Raw genomic sequence first — 17,989 nt, 5'->3', positions numbered from 1 at the left:
GATGGCCCGGGCGCTGGGGATGGCTCTGTGGCCTCTGCCTCAGGCGCTAGAGTGGCTCTGGTCGCAACATGGCGACGCCCAGGATGGGCAGAGCGTCGCCCCTGGTGGGCGTGCCGGGTGGATCCCGGTCGGGCGCATGCGGGAGTCTGTCTGACTGTCTCTCCCTGTTTCCAGCTTCAAAAAAATGAAAAAGACTGACCTGTGGTGGCACAGTGGATAAAGCGTCGACCTGGAAATGCTGAGGTCGCTGGTTCAAAACCCTGGGCTTGCCTGGTCAAGGCACATATGGGAGTTGATGCTTCCAGCTCCTCCCCATCTTCTCTCTCTGTCTCTCTCTCCTTTCTCTCCCTCTCTGTCTCTCTCCCTTTCTCTCTCCTCTCTAAAATGAATAAATAAAATTAAAAAAAAAAATTTAAAAAAAAAAAAAAAAAAAAATGAAAAAGAAAAAAAAAAAAAAAAGACAGCAGTCTTTATAGTGGAAACACCATAAGTAAATACTTGCTATCTCTATATAGATTAAAGAGGTAATATGGCAAATGCTGAAACTCCATGATAATGGCATATAATTCTAGACTTTGAGCTGATTTTAAGTTGACAGTTTCAGTATGACCTTCTTAATCTTCCCAATGTAGAAAACTAGAACTTTGTTGAGGGGATTTACTCTGCCCTATACCTTGTAATTCTGTGGCTGCTGCATGAGTGAGCCAGGAAGGAGGCCAATGTAGCTTAGCAATAACAGATACATCAGCTCCAGTATCTAAAAGTCCTTTAAATTTATGCTCATGTATTGTTAGTTCCATTTCAGGGCGTTTCTGACCAATTTTTTTTTTTTAATCCAATTGGCAAAATCAGAGGAGCCAAATCATCAATTTGCTTGGGGCCCCTTTTGCAGGATGTGGCCTGAGAAGCAGAATTATCATTCTTATACTATTCTTCTGTCTGAATTAGCTGTGAGATACATTCTTTTTTTTTTTATTATTATTAATTTTGATGGGGTTACATTGTTAAAATTGTCTTCTGTCACCTTCTAACTGGTTTTCTTTGTGCCCCTCCCTCTCCCAACCCCCTCCCTCTCCTCCCCCCCACCATGTAACCCCAACACTGTTGTCCATGTCTCTGAGTCTTATTTTTATGTCCCACCTATGTATGGAATCATATAGTTCTTAGTTCTTTCTGATTTACTTATTTCGCTCAGTATAATGTTATCAAGACCCATCCATGTTGTTGTAAAAGATCCGATGTCATCATTTCTTATGGCTGAGTAGTATTCCATAGTACATATGTACAAAAGCTTTTTAATCCACTCATCCTCTGATGGACACTTGGGCTGTTTCCAGATCTTTGCTATTGTGAACAATGCTGCCACAAACATGGGGGTGCATTTCTTCTTTTCAAACAGTGCTATGGTGTTCTTGGGGTATATTCCTAACAGTGGTGTAGCTGTGTCAAAAGAAGTTCGATTTTTAATTTCTTGAGGAATCTCCATACTGTTTTCCACAGTGGCTGTACCAGTCTGCATTCTCACCAGCAGTGCAGGAGGGTTCCCTTTTCTCCACATCCTCGCCAGCACTTATTCTGTGTTGTTTTATTGATGAGCGCCATTCTGACTGGTGTGAGGTGATACCTCATCGTGGTTTTAATTTGCATTTCTCTAATCATTAGTGATGTTGAGCATTTTTTCATATGCCTATTGGCCATCTGTGTGTCCTGTTTGGAGAAGTGTCCATTCATTTCTTTTGCCCATTTTTGGATTGGATTGTATGTCTTCCTGGTATTAAGTTTTACAGGTTCTTTATAAATTTTGGTTATTAACCCCTTTTCAGACGCATTGTCAAATATATTCTCCCATTGTGTAGTTTGTCTTTTTATTCTGTTCTTATTGTCTTTAGCTGTGCAGAATCTTTTTAGTTTAATAAAGTCCAATTTGTTTATCCTGTCTTTTATTTCACTTGCCTGTGGAGACAAATCAGCAAATATATTGTTGCGAGAGATGTCAGAGAGCTTACTGCCTATGATTTATTCTAAGATGCTTATGGTTTCACGGCTTACATTTAAGTCTTTTATCCATTTTGAGTTTATTTTTGTGAGTGGTGTAAGTTGGTGATCTATAGCTGTCCAATTTTCCCAACACCATTTGTTGAAGAGGCTGTCTTTACTCCAATGTATGCTCTTATCTCCTTTGTCAAATATCAGTTGTTGATAAAAGTGTGGGTTTATTTCTGGATTCTCAGTTCTGTTCCATTGATCTATGTGCCTGTTCTTATGCCAGTAGCAGGCTGTTTTGAGTACAATGGTCTTATAATAAAACTTGATATCTGGAAGTGTGATACTTCCCACTTTATTCTTCCTTTTCAAGATTGCTGAGGCTATTCGTGTTCTCTTTTGGTGCCATATAAATTTTTGGAATATGTGTTCTATATCTTTGAAGTAAGTCATTGGTATTTTAATCAGTATTGCATTGAATTTATAAAATGCTTTGGGTAATATAGACATTTTAATGATGTTTATTCTTCCTAACCATGAGCACGGTATATGCCTCCACTTGTTCGTATCTTCCCTGATTTCTTTTATCAATGTTTTATAATTTTCCAAGTACAAGTCTTTAATCTCCCTGGTTAAATTTATTCCTAGGTACTTTATTTTTTTGGTTGCAATGGTATTGGGATTGATTCCTTGATTTCTCTTTCTGACAGTTCATTGTTAGTGTATAAAAATGCCTCTGATTTCTGAGTATTGATTTAATATCCTTCCACCTTGCCAAATTCATTTATCAGGCCCAGTAGTTTTTTGACTGAGACTTTAGGGTTTTCTATATACAATATCATATCATCTGCAAATAATGATAGTTTTACTTCTTCTTTTCCAATTTGGATGCCTTTTATTTCTTTTTCTTGTCTGATTGCTGTGGCTAGGATTTCCAAAACTATGTTGAATAAGAGTGGTGAAAGGGGGCACCCCTGCCTTGTTCCTGATCTTAAGGGGATTGCTTTTAATTTTTGCCCATTGAGTATGATGTTGGCTGTGGGTTTGTCATAGATGGCCTTTATCATGTAGAGGTATGTTCCCTGTATTCCCACTTTGCTGAGAGTTTTGATCACGAATGGGTGCTGGATTTTATCAAATGCTTTTTCTGCATCTATTGAAATTATCATGTGGTTTTTCTCCTTCCTTTTGTTTATGTGATGAATCACATTGATTGATTTGCGAATATTGTACCAGCCTTGTCTCCCAAGAATAAATCCCACTTGATCATGGTGTATGATTTTTTTCATATATTGCTGGATCCGGTTTGCTAATATTTTGTTGAGGAGTTTTGCATCTAAATTCATCAGGGATATTGGCCTATAATTTTCTTTGTGTTGTCTTTGCCTGGTTTTGGAATCAGAATTATGCTCGCCTCATAGAAAAAGTTTGGAAGTCTTCCTTCCTCTGGAATTTTTTGAAATAGCTTGAGAAGAATAGGAGTTAGTTCTTGTTTGAATATTTGGTAGAATTCACTTGTGAAGCCATCATGCCCAGGACTTTTCTTTTTGGGGAGTTTTTTGATAGCTGTTTCAATCTCATTTGTTGTAATTGGTCTGTTTAGGTTTTCTGATTCTTCCAGATTGATTTTTGAAGGATTATATGTTTCAAGGAATTTGTCCATTTCATCTAGGTTGTCTAGTTTTCTGGCGTACAGTACTTCATAGTATTTTCTTACAATATTTTGTATTTCTGTTGTGTCAGTTGTTATTTCTTCACTGTCATTTCTAATTTTATTTATTTGAGTCCTCTCTCTTTTTTTCTTGGTGAGTCTAGTTAAAGGTTCATCGATCTTGTTTACCTTTTCAAAGAACCAGCTCCTGGTTTCATTGATCCTCTGTATTGTTTCTTTAGCCTCTATGTCATTTATTTCTGCTCTGATCTTTATTATTTCCTTCCTTCTTCTAGCTCTGGGCTTTACTTGCTGTTCTTTTAGATGTAGGGTCAAGTTGTTTATTTGAGCTTTTTCTAGCTTCTTTAGGTTGCCTGTAATGCTATAAACTTCCCTCTCAGGACTGCTTTTGCTGTGTCCCATAAATTTTGAGTTGATGTATGCTCATTATCGTTTGTTTCTAGGAATTTTTAAATTTCTTCTTTGATCTCATTGTTAACCCATTTGTTATTTAATAACATGCTATTTAGTTTCCAAGTGTTTGAATGTTTTTCAGTTTTTCTGTTGTGGTTGATTTCTAGTTTAATGCCATTGTGATCAGAGAAAGTGCTCGATATGATTTCAATCTTCTTAAATTTGTTGAGACTGCTTTTGTGCCCTAACATGTGGTCTATTCATGAGCACTTGAAAAGAATGTATATTCTGCTGTTTTAGGGTGAAAGGTTCTGAAGATATCTATTAAATCGAGTTGATCTAATATATCATTTAAGTCTGCTGTTTGTTAATTTTCTTTCTTGAGGATCTATCTAATGATGTTAATGGGGTATTGAAATCTCCTACTATTATAGTATTGCTGTTGATCTCGCCCTTTAAGTCCATCAAAGTCTGCTTTATATATTTAGGTGCTCCTATATTAGGTGCGTAGATATTTATAACGGTTATATCTTCCTTTTGGATTGCTCCCTTTATCATTATGTAGTGACCTTCTTTATCTCTAACTATGGTCTTTGTTTTAAAGTCCATTTTGTCTGATATAAGTATTGCTATCCCAACTTTGTTTTCATTTCCATTTGCGTGAAATATTTTTTTCCATCCTTTTATCTTCAGTCTGTGTGCATCTTTTGATTTAAGGTGTATTTCTTGTAGACAGCATATGTATGGGTCCTGTTTTCTTATCCACGCAGCTACCCTATGTCTTTTGATTGGATCATTTAATCCATTAACATTTAAGGTTATTAGGATATGTAATTGTTTATTGCCATTTTATTCTTTAAAAGTGTATTTCTCTTTTGCTATATTCTTTTTCTCCTTTGATCTGTTTACAACAGGGCCCTTAGTATTTCTTGCAGCCTTGGTTTGGTTGCAGTAAATTCCTTGAGTTTTTTTTTTTGTTTTGTTTTTTTTTGTCTGTAAAGCTTTTTATTTCTCCAATTTTAAATGATAGCCTTGCTGGATAAAGTAATCTTGGTTGTAGGCTCTTGTTCTGCATTACTTCGAATATTTCTTGCCATTCCCTTCTGGCCTGAAGTGTTTCTGTTGAGAAGTCAGAAATCATTCTTATGGGGGCTCCTTTATAGGTGATAGTCTTTTTTTCTCTAGCAGCTTTTAATATTTTCTCTTTATCATTTACCTTTGGTATTTAAATTATGATGTGTCTTGGTGTTGATTTCTCTGGGTTTCTCCTTAATGGAGTTCTCTGTGCTTCCTGAACATGTGAGATGTTTTCCTACCTTAATTGAGGGAAGTTTTCAGCTATGATATGTTTGAACAAAGTCTCTATCCCTTGTTTTTTTTCTCTTCTTCAGGAACCCCTATGATGCGGATGTTATTTCTCTTCACGTTGTCACAGAGCTCTCTTAGAGTTTCCTCAGACTTTTTGAGTCTCTTTTTTTTTTCTGCTCTGCTTCCGTGCATTTATTTATTGTGTCTTCTAACTCGCTGATTCGATTCTTTGCTTCATCCATCCTGTTTTAATTCCTTTTATTGTATTCTTTATTTCAGATATTGTATTTGTCATTTCTGACTGATTCTTTTTTATTATTTCAATGTCCTTTTTTATATTTGCTCTCTCTTTATTTAGGTTTTCATAATGACCATCTATTGTTGTTCTAATATATTTGAGCATTCTAACAATTGTTATTTTAAACTCTGCATCTGGTAATTTGGTTATATCTGATTCATTTAGGTCCTTTTCTAGGGATTTCTCTTGGTTCATTTGTGTTATATTTCTCTGCCTCCGCATTTTCTCTTCACGGGAGTGGCTGTGATCATGTGCTTGGGTATACAAGCCTTGGTGGCCTTGGCCTTTTCCCCGCCCCTGTGTATGACGTTATGCTCACTCCTGAGGGCACTGGCGAGCACCTTTGCTCAGCTGCAGGTCTCCGCCTGTTTCTGGGCTTGCACCCTGCCCTTGCAGGAGAAGCCCGCTCGTGGAAGGACTGCTAGCCTTCTCTCTACCAGCCGGGCAGGACTGTGTGCCCATGCTCAGCTTAGTAAATGAATTCCGCCTGTTCTGAGCTTATGGCTCCACCCCTGCAAGAGGAGCTAGCTCCCAAGTCAGACCACAAGCCTGGGTTATACAGGCGGGGCAAGGCTGTGCTCCTGCACCCTTGCTCAGGGGCTGGTCTCCACCCTTTCTGGGGTTCCCGCCCCTCCCCCGCAGGCTAGATTACAGGCTGCCAGCAGCTGGGCTTGACCGCTTTTGCACACCCCCTCCTCCCCAGCCAGGCAAGACTGAGCTCACACCTGAGCCCAGTGGTGGGCAGCTGGCTTCCGCACCTGTCAACACAACCGCGCTTCCGTCTCCTGCTGCTGCCTGCCCTCTGGCAAGCCCTCAGCCGCAAGGGTGCGGGCACTGCAGCTCAGACCCTACCACTCACTACTGTAGACCCGAAAGCTCCCTCCGTCTAAGCAACTCTGCTCTGAGTGCCATGGGGGACCTTGTTTGGCTACTCTCCTGCTTCCCTTTGCTGGTATTTCTGTTTCCGGGGGAAATATTCACTTCCGATTTAGGGAGTGACTCGTCCCAGAGGTTAGGGTGGCTATCTCCCAAAATGTTTCTCCCTGTGCCTCCTAGATTACACTCTCTTCCTGCTATTCCGGTCCTCTCTCCCAGTCCCCTGGAGCCCCGGGTGAGTGGTTGTGAGAGAGGTGTTCTGCGCGGTCCCTTTAAGAAGAATCCTGGGGCTGAGAAATCAGTCTCTTTCTCAAAAACAGTATCCTGAATTGTTTCCAGCTAAATACTATACTTACACCTCTTCTGGGCTCTGGGGCTGCAGGCTGGGGCTTTGTTCCTGGGGCTAAGGACCCTACCCTCTCTGCTAAACACACTTCCCGCTACACGAGTCTTTCCCAGCTGCCGTTCGCTCTGGGGAGCTGGGCAGCCCTCTCCGTGTTTCCGCTTTTCCTACCAGTCTCAGTGTGGCTTCTTCAGTGTTCCTTGGTTGAAGAGTCCTTTTAGTTTAGTCCAAAGTTGGTTTTTCCAGATGATAGTTCTTTTTTTTTTTTTTTCTTTCATTTTTCTGAAGCTGGAAACAGGGAGAGACAGTCAGACAGACTCCCGCATGCACCCGACCGGGATCCACCCGGCACACCCACCAGGGGCCACGCTCTGCCCACCAGGGGGCGATGCTCTGCCCATCCTGGGCGTCGCCATGTTGTGACCAGAGCCACTCTAGTGCCTGGGGCAGAGGCCAAGGAGCCATCCCCAGCGCCCGGGCCATCTTTGCTCCAATGGAGCCTTGGCTGCGGGAGGGGAAGAGAGAGACAGAGAGGAAAGCGCGGCAGAGGGGTGGAGAAGCAAATGGGCGCTTCTCCTGTGTGCCTTGGCCGGGAATCGAACCTGGGTCCTCTGTACGCTAGGCCGACACTCTACCGCTGAGCCAACCGGCCAGGGCTCCAGATGATAGTTCTTAAAATTAGTTTATAATCCACTTTGGTTGTGGGAGGTAGATGTTGGTACATTCAACTACTCCAACGCCATGTTGTCTTCCCATGTCTTGCTTTTGAACAGGATAAGCAGTATACTGATTTCCAATCTCCTGTTGTTCCAGTGTAAATTGTAGTTTATTTAATAAATGTTTTAGACAGGCAACATCATCCATAGAAGCTCCCTCATTTTATAAGAAGAGTGATGAAAGCCTGTGGATGGCTGAATTTCATTAACATTATCAGTAACTTCAGAAGCAGTGACAGTATTGTCCAAATCATCATTCTGTTCATTCTGTGCTGAATCAAATTCTTCAGGCTCATTATAAATAACCTCACTCAAGTTTTTAACAGAATCTCCATCTGATTGTAAAGGGCAAAGGGCTGTAGCAATAAGATTATAAGCAGCCCACATTTCAGCATCAAGTGGATGTTCATGCTGATGAGCATGGTGTAAAGATTTTCTTAGTTGTTGCCAAATATTCAAATTCAATTGATTACAATGTTTATGAGTATACCAATAACAGTGTTTCTGAATAGAATTTAAAAACGTAACAGCCTGACCAGGCATTGGCACAGTGGATAGAGCATTGAACTGGGATGCCGAGGACCCTGGTTCGAGACCCCGAGGTTGCCAGCTGGAGTGCGGACTCATCTGGCTTAAGCAAAATAAAAAATGCTCACCAGCTTGGACCCAAGGTCACTGGCTCAAGCAAAAGGTTACTAGGTCTGCTGAAGGGCTGCGGTCAAGGCACATATGAGAAAGCAATCAATGAACAACTAACATGTCACAACAAAATAATGATTGATGTTTCTCATCTCTCTTCGTTCCTGTCTGTCCCTATCTATCCCTGTCCCTGACTCTCTCTCTCTGTCCTTGTAAAGAAAAAAAAAAGACATAACAAAAACTTGTCTTTTATCTGAATCCCTGATCCTCTTGAGAGGGATTTTAAAACTTATACATAGTCATCTATTAATAAATGAAAATTCCCCAAGACTTTGCTCATTTTCCCAAAGGTTTCGCATACACAGCGTGTCCAACTTACCCATTTGGGGTTCTGCCTGTTCCTAATATCTTCTTAAGGCCCCATGGTAGGCACCAAATGTTGTTGTAAGTCAGGGGACAGAGAGAGAGAGAGATCAGCAGATGAAATTATCATGGACTAGCAAAAGAACACCGCTTGCTCAGGCAAATGGCCCCGAGTTCACGCTGTGTCCTATTTTTATTCATAAGACTTCAAAAAGCTTGTTTACTGAGAAATTGGCATAGCATCAAGCATAACTTTTACTTCAAGATACATGGAGTACACCTGCATGATAGCTTAATAACAATATAATATCAGAAAGCATTAATTGCTATTGCTTCTATGGTTCCCACAACATTCCTCTCTTTATCTCAAGGGATATCCTTGAAAGGAACAGAAATCTTATGAGAATGTTTTACTGAGAAAAGCCCAACAACTGCGTTCAGTCACATAGACCTGTTTCAGTGACCCGCCTTCAAGTCACAAAACAATTCTCTTGGCAAAACCTTTTTTTCTTGTTGGCTGTGTTCCCATCCAATGCCATACAATGGATTTTTCCACTGCACAAAACAGAGCACACATTAAAAGATTTCAACACTTATATGTAGTATCAGAAATGATAGTACTTGTGAAAGCATAAACGTGCCGATAAATGGAACAGAACAGAGATCCCACAAAAAAACCCTGTAGAAATCATATAAACTCAATGGTTGGAGAAAGGTGCAAAGGCATTGATTTTCAAAGGATATGCTTTCCAAACAATGATGCTGGGACACTTTTAGGACCATTGTTATGTAAATACAGAAATAAATGGAATCTAAACAGATTCATCAAAGTTTTTATTGATAACAGAGTAGTATACAGCTGACCTGTGACGGCACAATGGATAAAACATCTACCTGGAATACTGAGGTCATCGGTTCGAAGCCCTGGGCTTGCCTGGTCAAGGCAAACATGGGAGTTGATGCTTCCTGCTCCTTCTTCATTCTCTCTCTCCTCTCTAAAATAAATAAATAAAATCTAAAAAAAAAGACTAGTATCTAGAACATAGACTTCCTAATGGTCAATAATTTTAAAAACATTGGGAGAAAGTGGGAAGATGGATGTAAAAGGAACAAATATAAGGTGACATAAAATGATATGACTGTGGGTGATGGGTATGCAACAAAATCAGGAATTTAAATACTATAGAAATATTTACCTGAAACCTAGGTACTCTAATTGATCAATGTCACTGTGTTATAGTTAATTTTCTAAATATAAACTTAAAATTATTAGAAAAAGAAACCATGACAAGACCTTGAACAGACACTTTTCCACAGATAAGGAAATGACAATGAGCATGTGAAACAGAGGTCAATATCATTTGTTATTAGAAAATTTCAATAGAGCACAGTGATGAGATTGATACAAATATTTAGTTATTAGAATTCCTACAACAAACAAAAGTGTCTCAAGAGGATATAAAATGCTGGTGATATTGTGAAAAAAACAGGAACTCTTATTTGACAGATAAAAGGCAAACATAATAAGCTTGGAAAGTAGGGAGATTCTTCAATGCATGATTTTACATGTGATTTTTAATTTTTAGCAAATCTGTCTCAAAAGCACTTCTAGTAAAATGGTCTCACTAATGAATAGAATTTAGAAAAATGGTTCTGGTTAGTTGTGTCCAACAACCTGAACAAAAATATCAAAGAGAAAACAGACAGATAAGAATAACAAAGAAAACCTTACTTATGGACACACCTTTGATCATGGTGAACTACTCGGATGATGACATTGTGTCACGTGCATGTAGAAGACTGAATTTTTTAGAACTCTTGATTTAAGACAAAGTGAGAAAACATGACAAAGAGCAAGACCTCAAATCCTCTAGGAGACAAATTTTGAATAGGAAACTTAAGCCACTTGGATTTGGAAGGGTGAAGTGTTTCCAACATCCAAAACCTGAATTTCAAAGCTCCCACTAGCCTGGGGTTATGGTTCTCAAAATTCCCAGACTCCTAAGTTTCCTAACCCACACAAACACTGCACTCCCTGGTGGTCTCAAGTTCAGTCTAAATGTTATCAGAAAATTTTTCTGTGCTGACACTCCTCGGTGATTTAGATTTAAATTAGATTTAAATTAAACTGTAACCTAGATAAGCAAGGTCCATGCTACACACATTTCACTTTTCACTCAGAAAGCCTAGAGAACTGACATGATAACGTTAGGCCTTGACCTTTGACCTTCAGGCATTCAGTTCTCAAACTCTTCAGTCAGGTTTAATCAAGGGACACACACTAATGCCCAGACTCTTCAGAGAATGAATCCACATAAATCCCCAAATGACAATTCGCATGCATTCCTGCTTCACCAAACTCACAGGCCCTTCATTCAGGATCCACACAGAATCCGGCTCACAGACCTCGAGCCTGTGAAGCTCCATTGGCAGCACCCAGAGGCTGAAGCTAGTACAAACCACTTCCAATCCGGAGCTCTGTCCCCAAATTTCTTGGAGGCTGCTGCTAGAAGGAATGTGTAGCCAGGTCTGTGGCTCACTTCTAAAATTTTGAATTCTGTCCTTGAACAAGGTCCATGACATTGTAGAATGTATTAAAGTTTCTGATGGGTGTGAACATAACACCTGCTATCACTCCCTCAGGTGAAAGCTAACAGAAATGTTCCAGGGGCTCCCCGATGCCTTCCAGGATTCCCGAGAGATGGTCACAAGCACAGAGGCACTACTGAAATTTCTACAGAACACAACCTGTCCAAGGCCAACTTATCAGGAGATGCACTGCATCCATCACTTTAAGTAAAACAGAAATTTGACAGTATCCTTGTGAGAGTATCCTTGTCTCACAGGAACAGCAAAGGTACAGTATCCAGAAGGTCTGGTGACCGTGTGTCTCTAAAGAACCCAGAGACCTTGGGGCTGGGTATTAAATTCAACTGGGGTCCACTTTTAAATCACCTACAGTGCAGTCCTCCTCCTTTTATCTTTACTCTCACTACTGCCGCTCTCACAATAGTCCTGGTCACCCAGAGTGTGTTATTGGATGGGGTGATGCCCCACACCAGAAATTCTACACTGCAGGGTGCCCGGAAATTTAGCTCAATTATTACCCACTCGTGTCAAATCCCACAAAGGCCCAGGGCCACACACTGCTCCTAACTCACTTTAGAAGCCAAACAAATGGAGGTTCCCTCAACCCATCTCAGCTTCACTTCATTTCCGAGTGGCTCACATCACAAAACAAAAAAAAATAATGTTTCCACTTTCCTAACGGGTATTATATAGGTTATAGGTGAACAGTCACATGAAGCAATACATAGCTCAAGGTCCGGGAGGGTCCCAGGCACAGGCGCTTCTGTCCCCATGGAGTTAAGGTGCCTCAGCCTCCCACACTTGGATGTGCTCACCCACCTAGAAACTCTCTGAAGCCCCTCCTGCAAGAATGTTTTCTGGAGGCTTCAGGTAGGCACGATTTACTTACTCTTTTTCCAGACTCTTGCCCCTCTCTGGATGTGTGGTGGGGCTGAAATTTCAAATCAGTCACCTCAATATAACAATAGATGCTCCTAATTTTGGTGTCACTTAGGCATTGATAAGGGCGTCGGGGGCTCTGTGCCAGAAACCGGGGACAGAGAGCACTCTGGATGTATAAAATATTTTTGTACCTCACTAGGTCATACTGATAATCTGAAAAGGTTACATAGTAAGGGATTATATATTTCTAATACTCTGTAAATTACAAAATTATAGATGAAAATAGAGCTGTGCTGCCAAGCATTAGGCTGGGAAAAATGATTTAACTATGAATGGGGAGCATGAGGAAGTGTGTGATTCAAAAAAATAAAAACACCAACAGAAATTTCTACTGTGGTTTTGGTTACAAGAACCTGTCGCAGAGACAAGAACTACTCTGAGAGCAGACGGAGTGCACCGAGGGCCCTGGGGACACCGCCTCACCATCCCAGATTCAGGATTCACATCAACAACGGCTCCTACTTGTTAAGGGTATTTACTGATACACACAAAATAGGAGCAGGGACTAGAATAAGAATCTCAGGAAACAGATGGGAATGAAGTCAGGAAGGGGAATTTTCTAAGAGCAGACAAAAGGGCAAGAAAAGTAGCTCACTTAAGGTATTTACCCAGTCTACTAAGTAGTCAGAATTGGTAATTCTATTTCTATTCCTGTGTTCAGCACCTACTGATTTCAGCTCTTCTCAAAAGTGACATCACTATGGCTTTTGCCACAAGGCAGTGAAGTATGTACTTAATCTATGCTCCTAATCAGTGCCTTCAAAACTACCTACATATGTACTCATTTCTTCTTCTTCTTTTTTTTTTTTTTTTTTTTTTTTTTGACAGAGAGAGGGAGACAGATAGAGACAGACAGGAAGGGAGAGAGATAAGCATCGATTCTTTCTGGCAAGACCTTAGCTATGCATAGTTTTCTTCATATGTGCCTTGACCAGGGGCTACAGCAGAGTAAATGACCTCTTGCTCAAACCAGCGACCTTGGGCTCAAGCCAGGGACTTTGGTTTTCAAGCCAGTGACAATGGAGTCATGTCTGTTTCCATGCTGAGGACAGCGGCACCATGCTCTAGCTGGTGAATCCACTGTGCAGCTGGATTAGCCTGCATTCAGGACAGTGACCTCAGGGTTTTAGACCTGGCCCCTCTGCATCCCAGTCTTATGCTCCATTCAGTGCGCCACCACCTGGTCAGGTTGTGCTCAAGTTTCTTAAAACCATTGAACAACCAAACAGAACTAAATGCATGTTAAAATTGGACATACAAATGTATATTCTAATTCAGTGGTCTCCAACCTCTTTTGGGCCACAGATCGGTCTAATGTCAGAAAATATTTTCACGGACTGGCCTTTAGGGTGGGACGGATAAATGAATCACGTGACCGAGACAAGCTTGAAGAGTGAGTCTTACACGAATGTAACAGAGGGAATTTGATCATTTTTTTAAAAAAAAAATCATTCAGACTTAAATATAAATAAAATGGCAATAATGTAAGTTATTTATTCTTTCTGTGCGGACTGTTACCAAATGGCCCACGGACTGGTACCAGTCCGTTGCCCGGGGTTGGAGACTACTGCTCTAGTTAACAGTACTGGAACAACGTCACTTCCTTCTCTTTGATAATGATGGGTGTGAGTAATTAAGATTTTACTTAGTAGTGCACCTGCCTGAAAAGCATTTGGGACATCTCAATAAACTTTCACATTTTGTGATTCTAAACTTTTTTTTTTTTAACAGAGACAGAGAGAGTCACAGAGAGGGATAGACAGGGACAGACAGGAACAGAGAGATGAGAAGTATCAATCAGTTTTTCGTTCTACATTGCAACACCTTAGTTGTTCATTGACTGCTTTCTCATATGTGCCTTGATGGCGGTCTTTCAGCAGACCAGGTAACCCCTTTCTCGAGCCAGCGACGTTGGGTCCAAGCTGGTGAGCTTTTGCTCAAACCAGATGAGCCCGCACTCAAGCTGGTGACCTCGGGGTCTCAAACCTGGGTCCTCGGCATCCCAGTCCAATGCTCTATCCACTGTGTCATCGCCCAGTCAGGCTGTGATTCCAAAATTAATTTGAAATTTAGTTATGGGTCCTGTCCTGCCTAGGTAGCTCAATTAATTAGTGATGTCTGAAGGTGGAGCTTGCCCAATCTGTCCCCACTCAGAACATACACAGGAACACATGGATATTTCTGTTGCATGTTCTTTTTTATTCTAAAATAATAGTTTTGTATTCTAGTTGGTTTGCTAAATAGATAGTGTGGGCTGGATGTTGGAAGTGCCAGGTTCAATCCACGCTTAAAACATGTAATACATGAGAGGCTGAACTGTGCTGGGCCAACGGAAAAAGCATAGGCCTTGGGATGCTGTGTTCGCCAGTTCAAAAACCGGGCTTGTCCAGGCAAGGAATATATGGGAGTTGATGCATCCTGTTCCTCTCCTACTCTCTCTTTCATCATTAAAATGGATAAAATAATAAAAAATATATAGATGAGAAACAACTATCTGCTTCTCTTCCCCTTCCTCTTCTGCTTCTCTCTCTCCCATTTCTTAGAAAGCAAGGGTTAATTTATACATTTTTGGGAGGGAAAGAGAGAACTGGGAAGAGCAGGAAGCATCAACTCCCATATGTGCCTTGACTGGGTAAGCCCCAGGTTTCGAACCAGGGACTTCAACATTCCAGCTAGACACTTTATCTACTGGGTCACCAGAGGTCATCCACTCTCTTCCCTTCTCACTGGCAGTGGCGTGATTGGTTCAAGCTTCAGTCCCCAGTGGTGAGGATAGCTTGGTTGATTGGGACATTGATGCCAGAAGGGGTTTGCTGGGTGTATCCTGGTGGGATGAATGTGGGAGTCTATTTCCCCTTCTCTTGCTTAAAAAAATAGAAATTACTTAGAAATATTTCTTAAAGGTTTTATTGATCTTAGAAGAAACACAGAATGTGGTGTAGGTGGAAGGACTAAAAAGCGTCAATTCACCCTGCCCAACTAGCTTAGCTGTAGAGCGTTAGCCCCTCGTGTGGAAATCCCGGGTTCAATTCTTGGCCAGGGCACACGGCGGAAGCCCATCTGCTTTTCCACCTTTTCCCCTCTCCTTTCTCTCTTCCCCTCCCACAGCCAACGCTCCATTGGAGCAAAGTTGGCCGGGGCACTGAGGATGGCTCCATGGTCTCTGCCTCAGACCCTTGAATAGCTGGTTGGAATGAGGCATCTCCCCAGATAGGCAGAACATTGCCCCCTGGTGAGAATGCTGGGTGGATTCCAGTAGGGTGAATGCAAAAGTTTGTATCTCTGCCTCCCTGCTTCCCACTCCACAAAAATAAAAGACAAAGAAACAAAAAACACATCACCTCATAGTTGCTGCTTCTCGTTTGTGCCCTGATAAGGCAATCCCAGGGATTCAGACCTCAGCATTCCAGGTCCATCCTTGACCCACTGCGCCAGAGGTCAGGCTAAAGCTGTTGATTTTATACAAGAATCAATGCCACTTATAAAGGTCAACACATCGAAACATGTTGTTTTTATTGAAATGAACATATTAAATTTGAAGTACTTCAAGAATTCTAAAATAAACTTTAAGGAAAACTTATTTATATACTGAAACAGGCACAGAACACTGCTGTAGTACACATTAAGTTTAACTCATGTTGAGAGTAACTCCATTTTTATTATTTCAGTTACAAGGCAAACAGAAATGAGGTTGATGCTGGAGCATTTTTTTTTTTTTTTTGTATTTTTCTGAAGCTGGAAACGGGGAGAGACAGTCAGACAGACTCCTGCATGTGCCTGACCAGGATCACCCAGCATGCCCACCAGGGGGCGACGCTCTGCCCATCCGGGGCGTTGCTATGTTGCGACCAGAGCCACTCTAGCGCCTGAGGCAGAGGCCACAGAGCCATCCCCAGCACCCGGGCCATCTTTGCTCCAATGGAGCCTTAGCTGCAGGAGGGGAAGAGAGAGACAGAGAGGAAGGAGAGGGGTAGGGGTGGAGAAGCAGATGGGCGCTTCTCCTGTGTGCCCTGGCCGAGAATCTAACCCAGGACTTCTGCACGCCAGGCCGATGCTCTACCACTGAGCCAACCGGCCAGGGCCGATGCTGGAGCATTTTGCATCATGCTTCGCAGCATATATATGATATAATCAGTTTGGCTCAAATAAACACATAAAGATTTTTTGGAAAGAAACATAGCTGAAGGCGTTCTGTCCCAAATTGCTTGAAAGGGGTACTATCTGCTTAGATTTGTGGCAGAATGCTTTTTCATTCAAGAATTCTTCTCTACTCCGTTATCTGAGGTTTTGCTAAAACCACCAAATTCGATGTCTTCCTGAATTATTTCTGCATGGATTTAATGTCGTGATGAGGAACATGAGGTAATGCTAAACCTCACCATATTCAGTCCCACATGGAAGTATTTCACCAGTGTAAACTGACATTTCTTGAGGTCTTACTTTCTGACCCTTCATTTCCACAATTAGAAACTTTCACTCATAATTTCTGATGATCTATGACAGTCCACATTCAACTGCACAGTTTCCTAGTCTGTCACATTCATAGGATTTCTCTCAGAATTCACATTTTATTTACAATTTTCTAAAATATTATCAAGCCTGATTGCATCAGAATGTCTTGTAAATTGTTATGTGAGGTAACTGATCAGGACAGATAGAACCATGTTTGTTGCTATAAGTTACTCATTTTTTATTGTTTTTACAGTTATTCTTATTTGCATAGAAGTATATGGAGGACATACAACTGGCAACAGGCGTCCACAAAGCAGTGTCCTGTGAACTCTCTTATATTTAACAAAAACAAACAAGTGAGAAAAGTTTTCCCACAATTACTGCACCCACAGAGCCTCTCTTGTATGTTTTTTGATGAACACTGAGTCTTGACTTTGCACTGATAGTTTCCCACATTCATTATATTTATAGGATTACTTTCTTGTATGAATTCTCTAATGGATAGAGACAAATTTTACTCAATGAGAATTTAATTTCCATTTAGTATATGTAAATGAAGTCTTTTCTGACAAATCACTGATGTTCTACGAGTCATATCTTCCTCTTTTGTTTTTAGAAATAAAAACAGAAATACATCTACAGACAAAAAGGGAGAGAAATGAGAAGCATCTACCCATTGTTCTGACACTTCAGTTGTTTGTAAATTGCTTTCTCATATATACCTTAACTAGAGGGCTCCAGGTGAGCTAATGACTCCTGGCTCAAGGCAGCAATCCTGGGTTTAAACGAGTGACCTTGAAGTCATGATTATGATCTAACACTCAGCCAGCCTTGGACTTAAAGCCAGCAACCATGAAGTTAATTGTATGATCCCACACTCAAGCTAGCAAACTTCTGCTTAAGCTGGTGAGCCTGCACACAAGCTGGCGATCTAGGAGTTTCAAACATAAATCCTCAGCATCCCAGCTCTAACTATCCAAAGCACCTCCACCTGATCAGGCCATCATGCATATCTTCTTAAAGCCTTCACCAAAATCCCTGACTTGTGTTGGTGCACTGTGCAAGCAGTAAACCTGGAATGTTGAGGTCCCTTGTTTGAAATCCTGGGCCTGCCTGATCAAGGCACATATGGGAAGCAACTTGTGGAAGTTGATGCTTCCAGATCTGCTCCTGCACAAATCTTATCTCTTATTTAAATCTAATAAATTCCTTTAAAAAGGGAGCTTTACGATAATCACTGCATTTGTATAATTTCTAGGGTTGCATACACTGAAAATATTCTTCATGGGGAAGCCTTTCCACACTCATTGAATATTCATTGGGTCACTAACAAATGAGCATGCTTATGTACAGTTAGATCACTCTTCCTGTGAAAAACATTCCCACATTCACTGCATACACACGGCTTCTCTCCA

At 41.1% G+C, this 17,989-nt stretch overlaps 1 protein-coding gene and 1 long non-coding RNA gene across 2 annotated transcripts in view; both read right to left on the bottom strand.

Moving 5' to 3' along the window:
- LOC136399307 (uncharacterized) overlaps positions 1-17,989 on the bottom strand; it is a 597,663-nt gene that overhangs the window by 361,402 nt on the left and 218,272 nt on the right. The window lies entirely within an intron of this gene.
- Positions 15,926-17,989, bottom strand: part of LOC136399228 (zinc finger protein 432-like) — a 35,607-nt gene continuing 33,543 nt past the window's right edge. Inside the window, 1 exon segment of the mRNA XM_066374219.1 lies at positions 15,926-17,989. Within this exon segment, the coding sequence (XP_066230316.1) occupies positions 17,890-17,989 (100 nt within the window). The 3' untranslated portion in view covers positions 15,926-17,889.

Source organism: Saccopteryx leptura, chromosome 3 (assembly GCF_036850995.1).
Source record: "Saccopteryx leptura isolate mSacLep1 chromosome 3, mSacLep1_pri_phased_curated, whole genome shotgun sequence".
NCBI lineage: Eukaryota > Metazoa > Chordata > Mammalia > Chiroptera > Emballonuridae > Saccopteryx > Saccopteryx leptura.
Note: the sequence above shows the minus strand (reverse complement) of the source record. Positions and strands in the feature narration are given on the sequence as shown.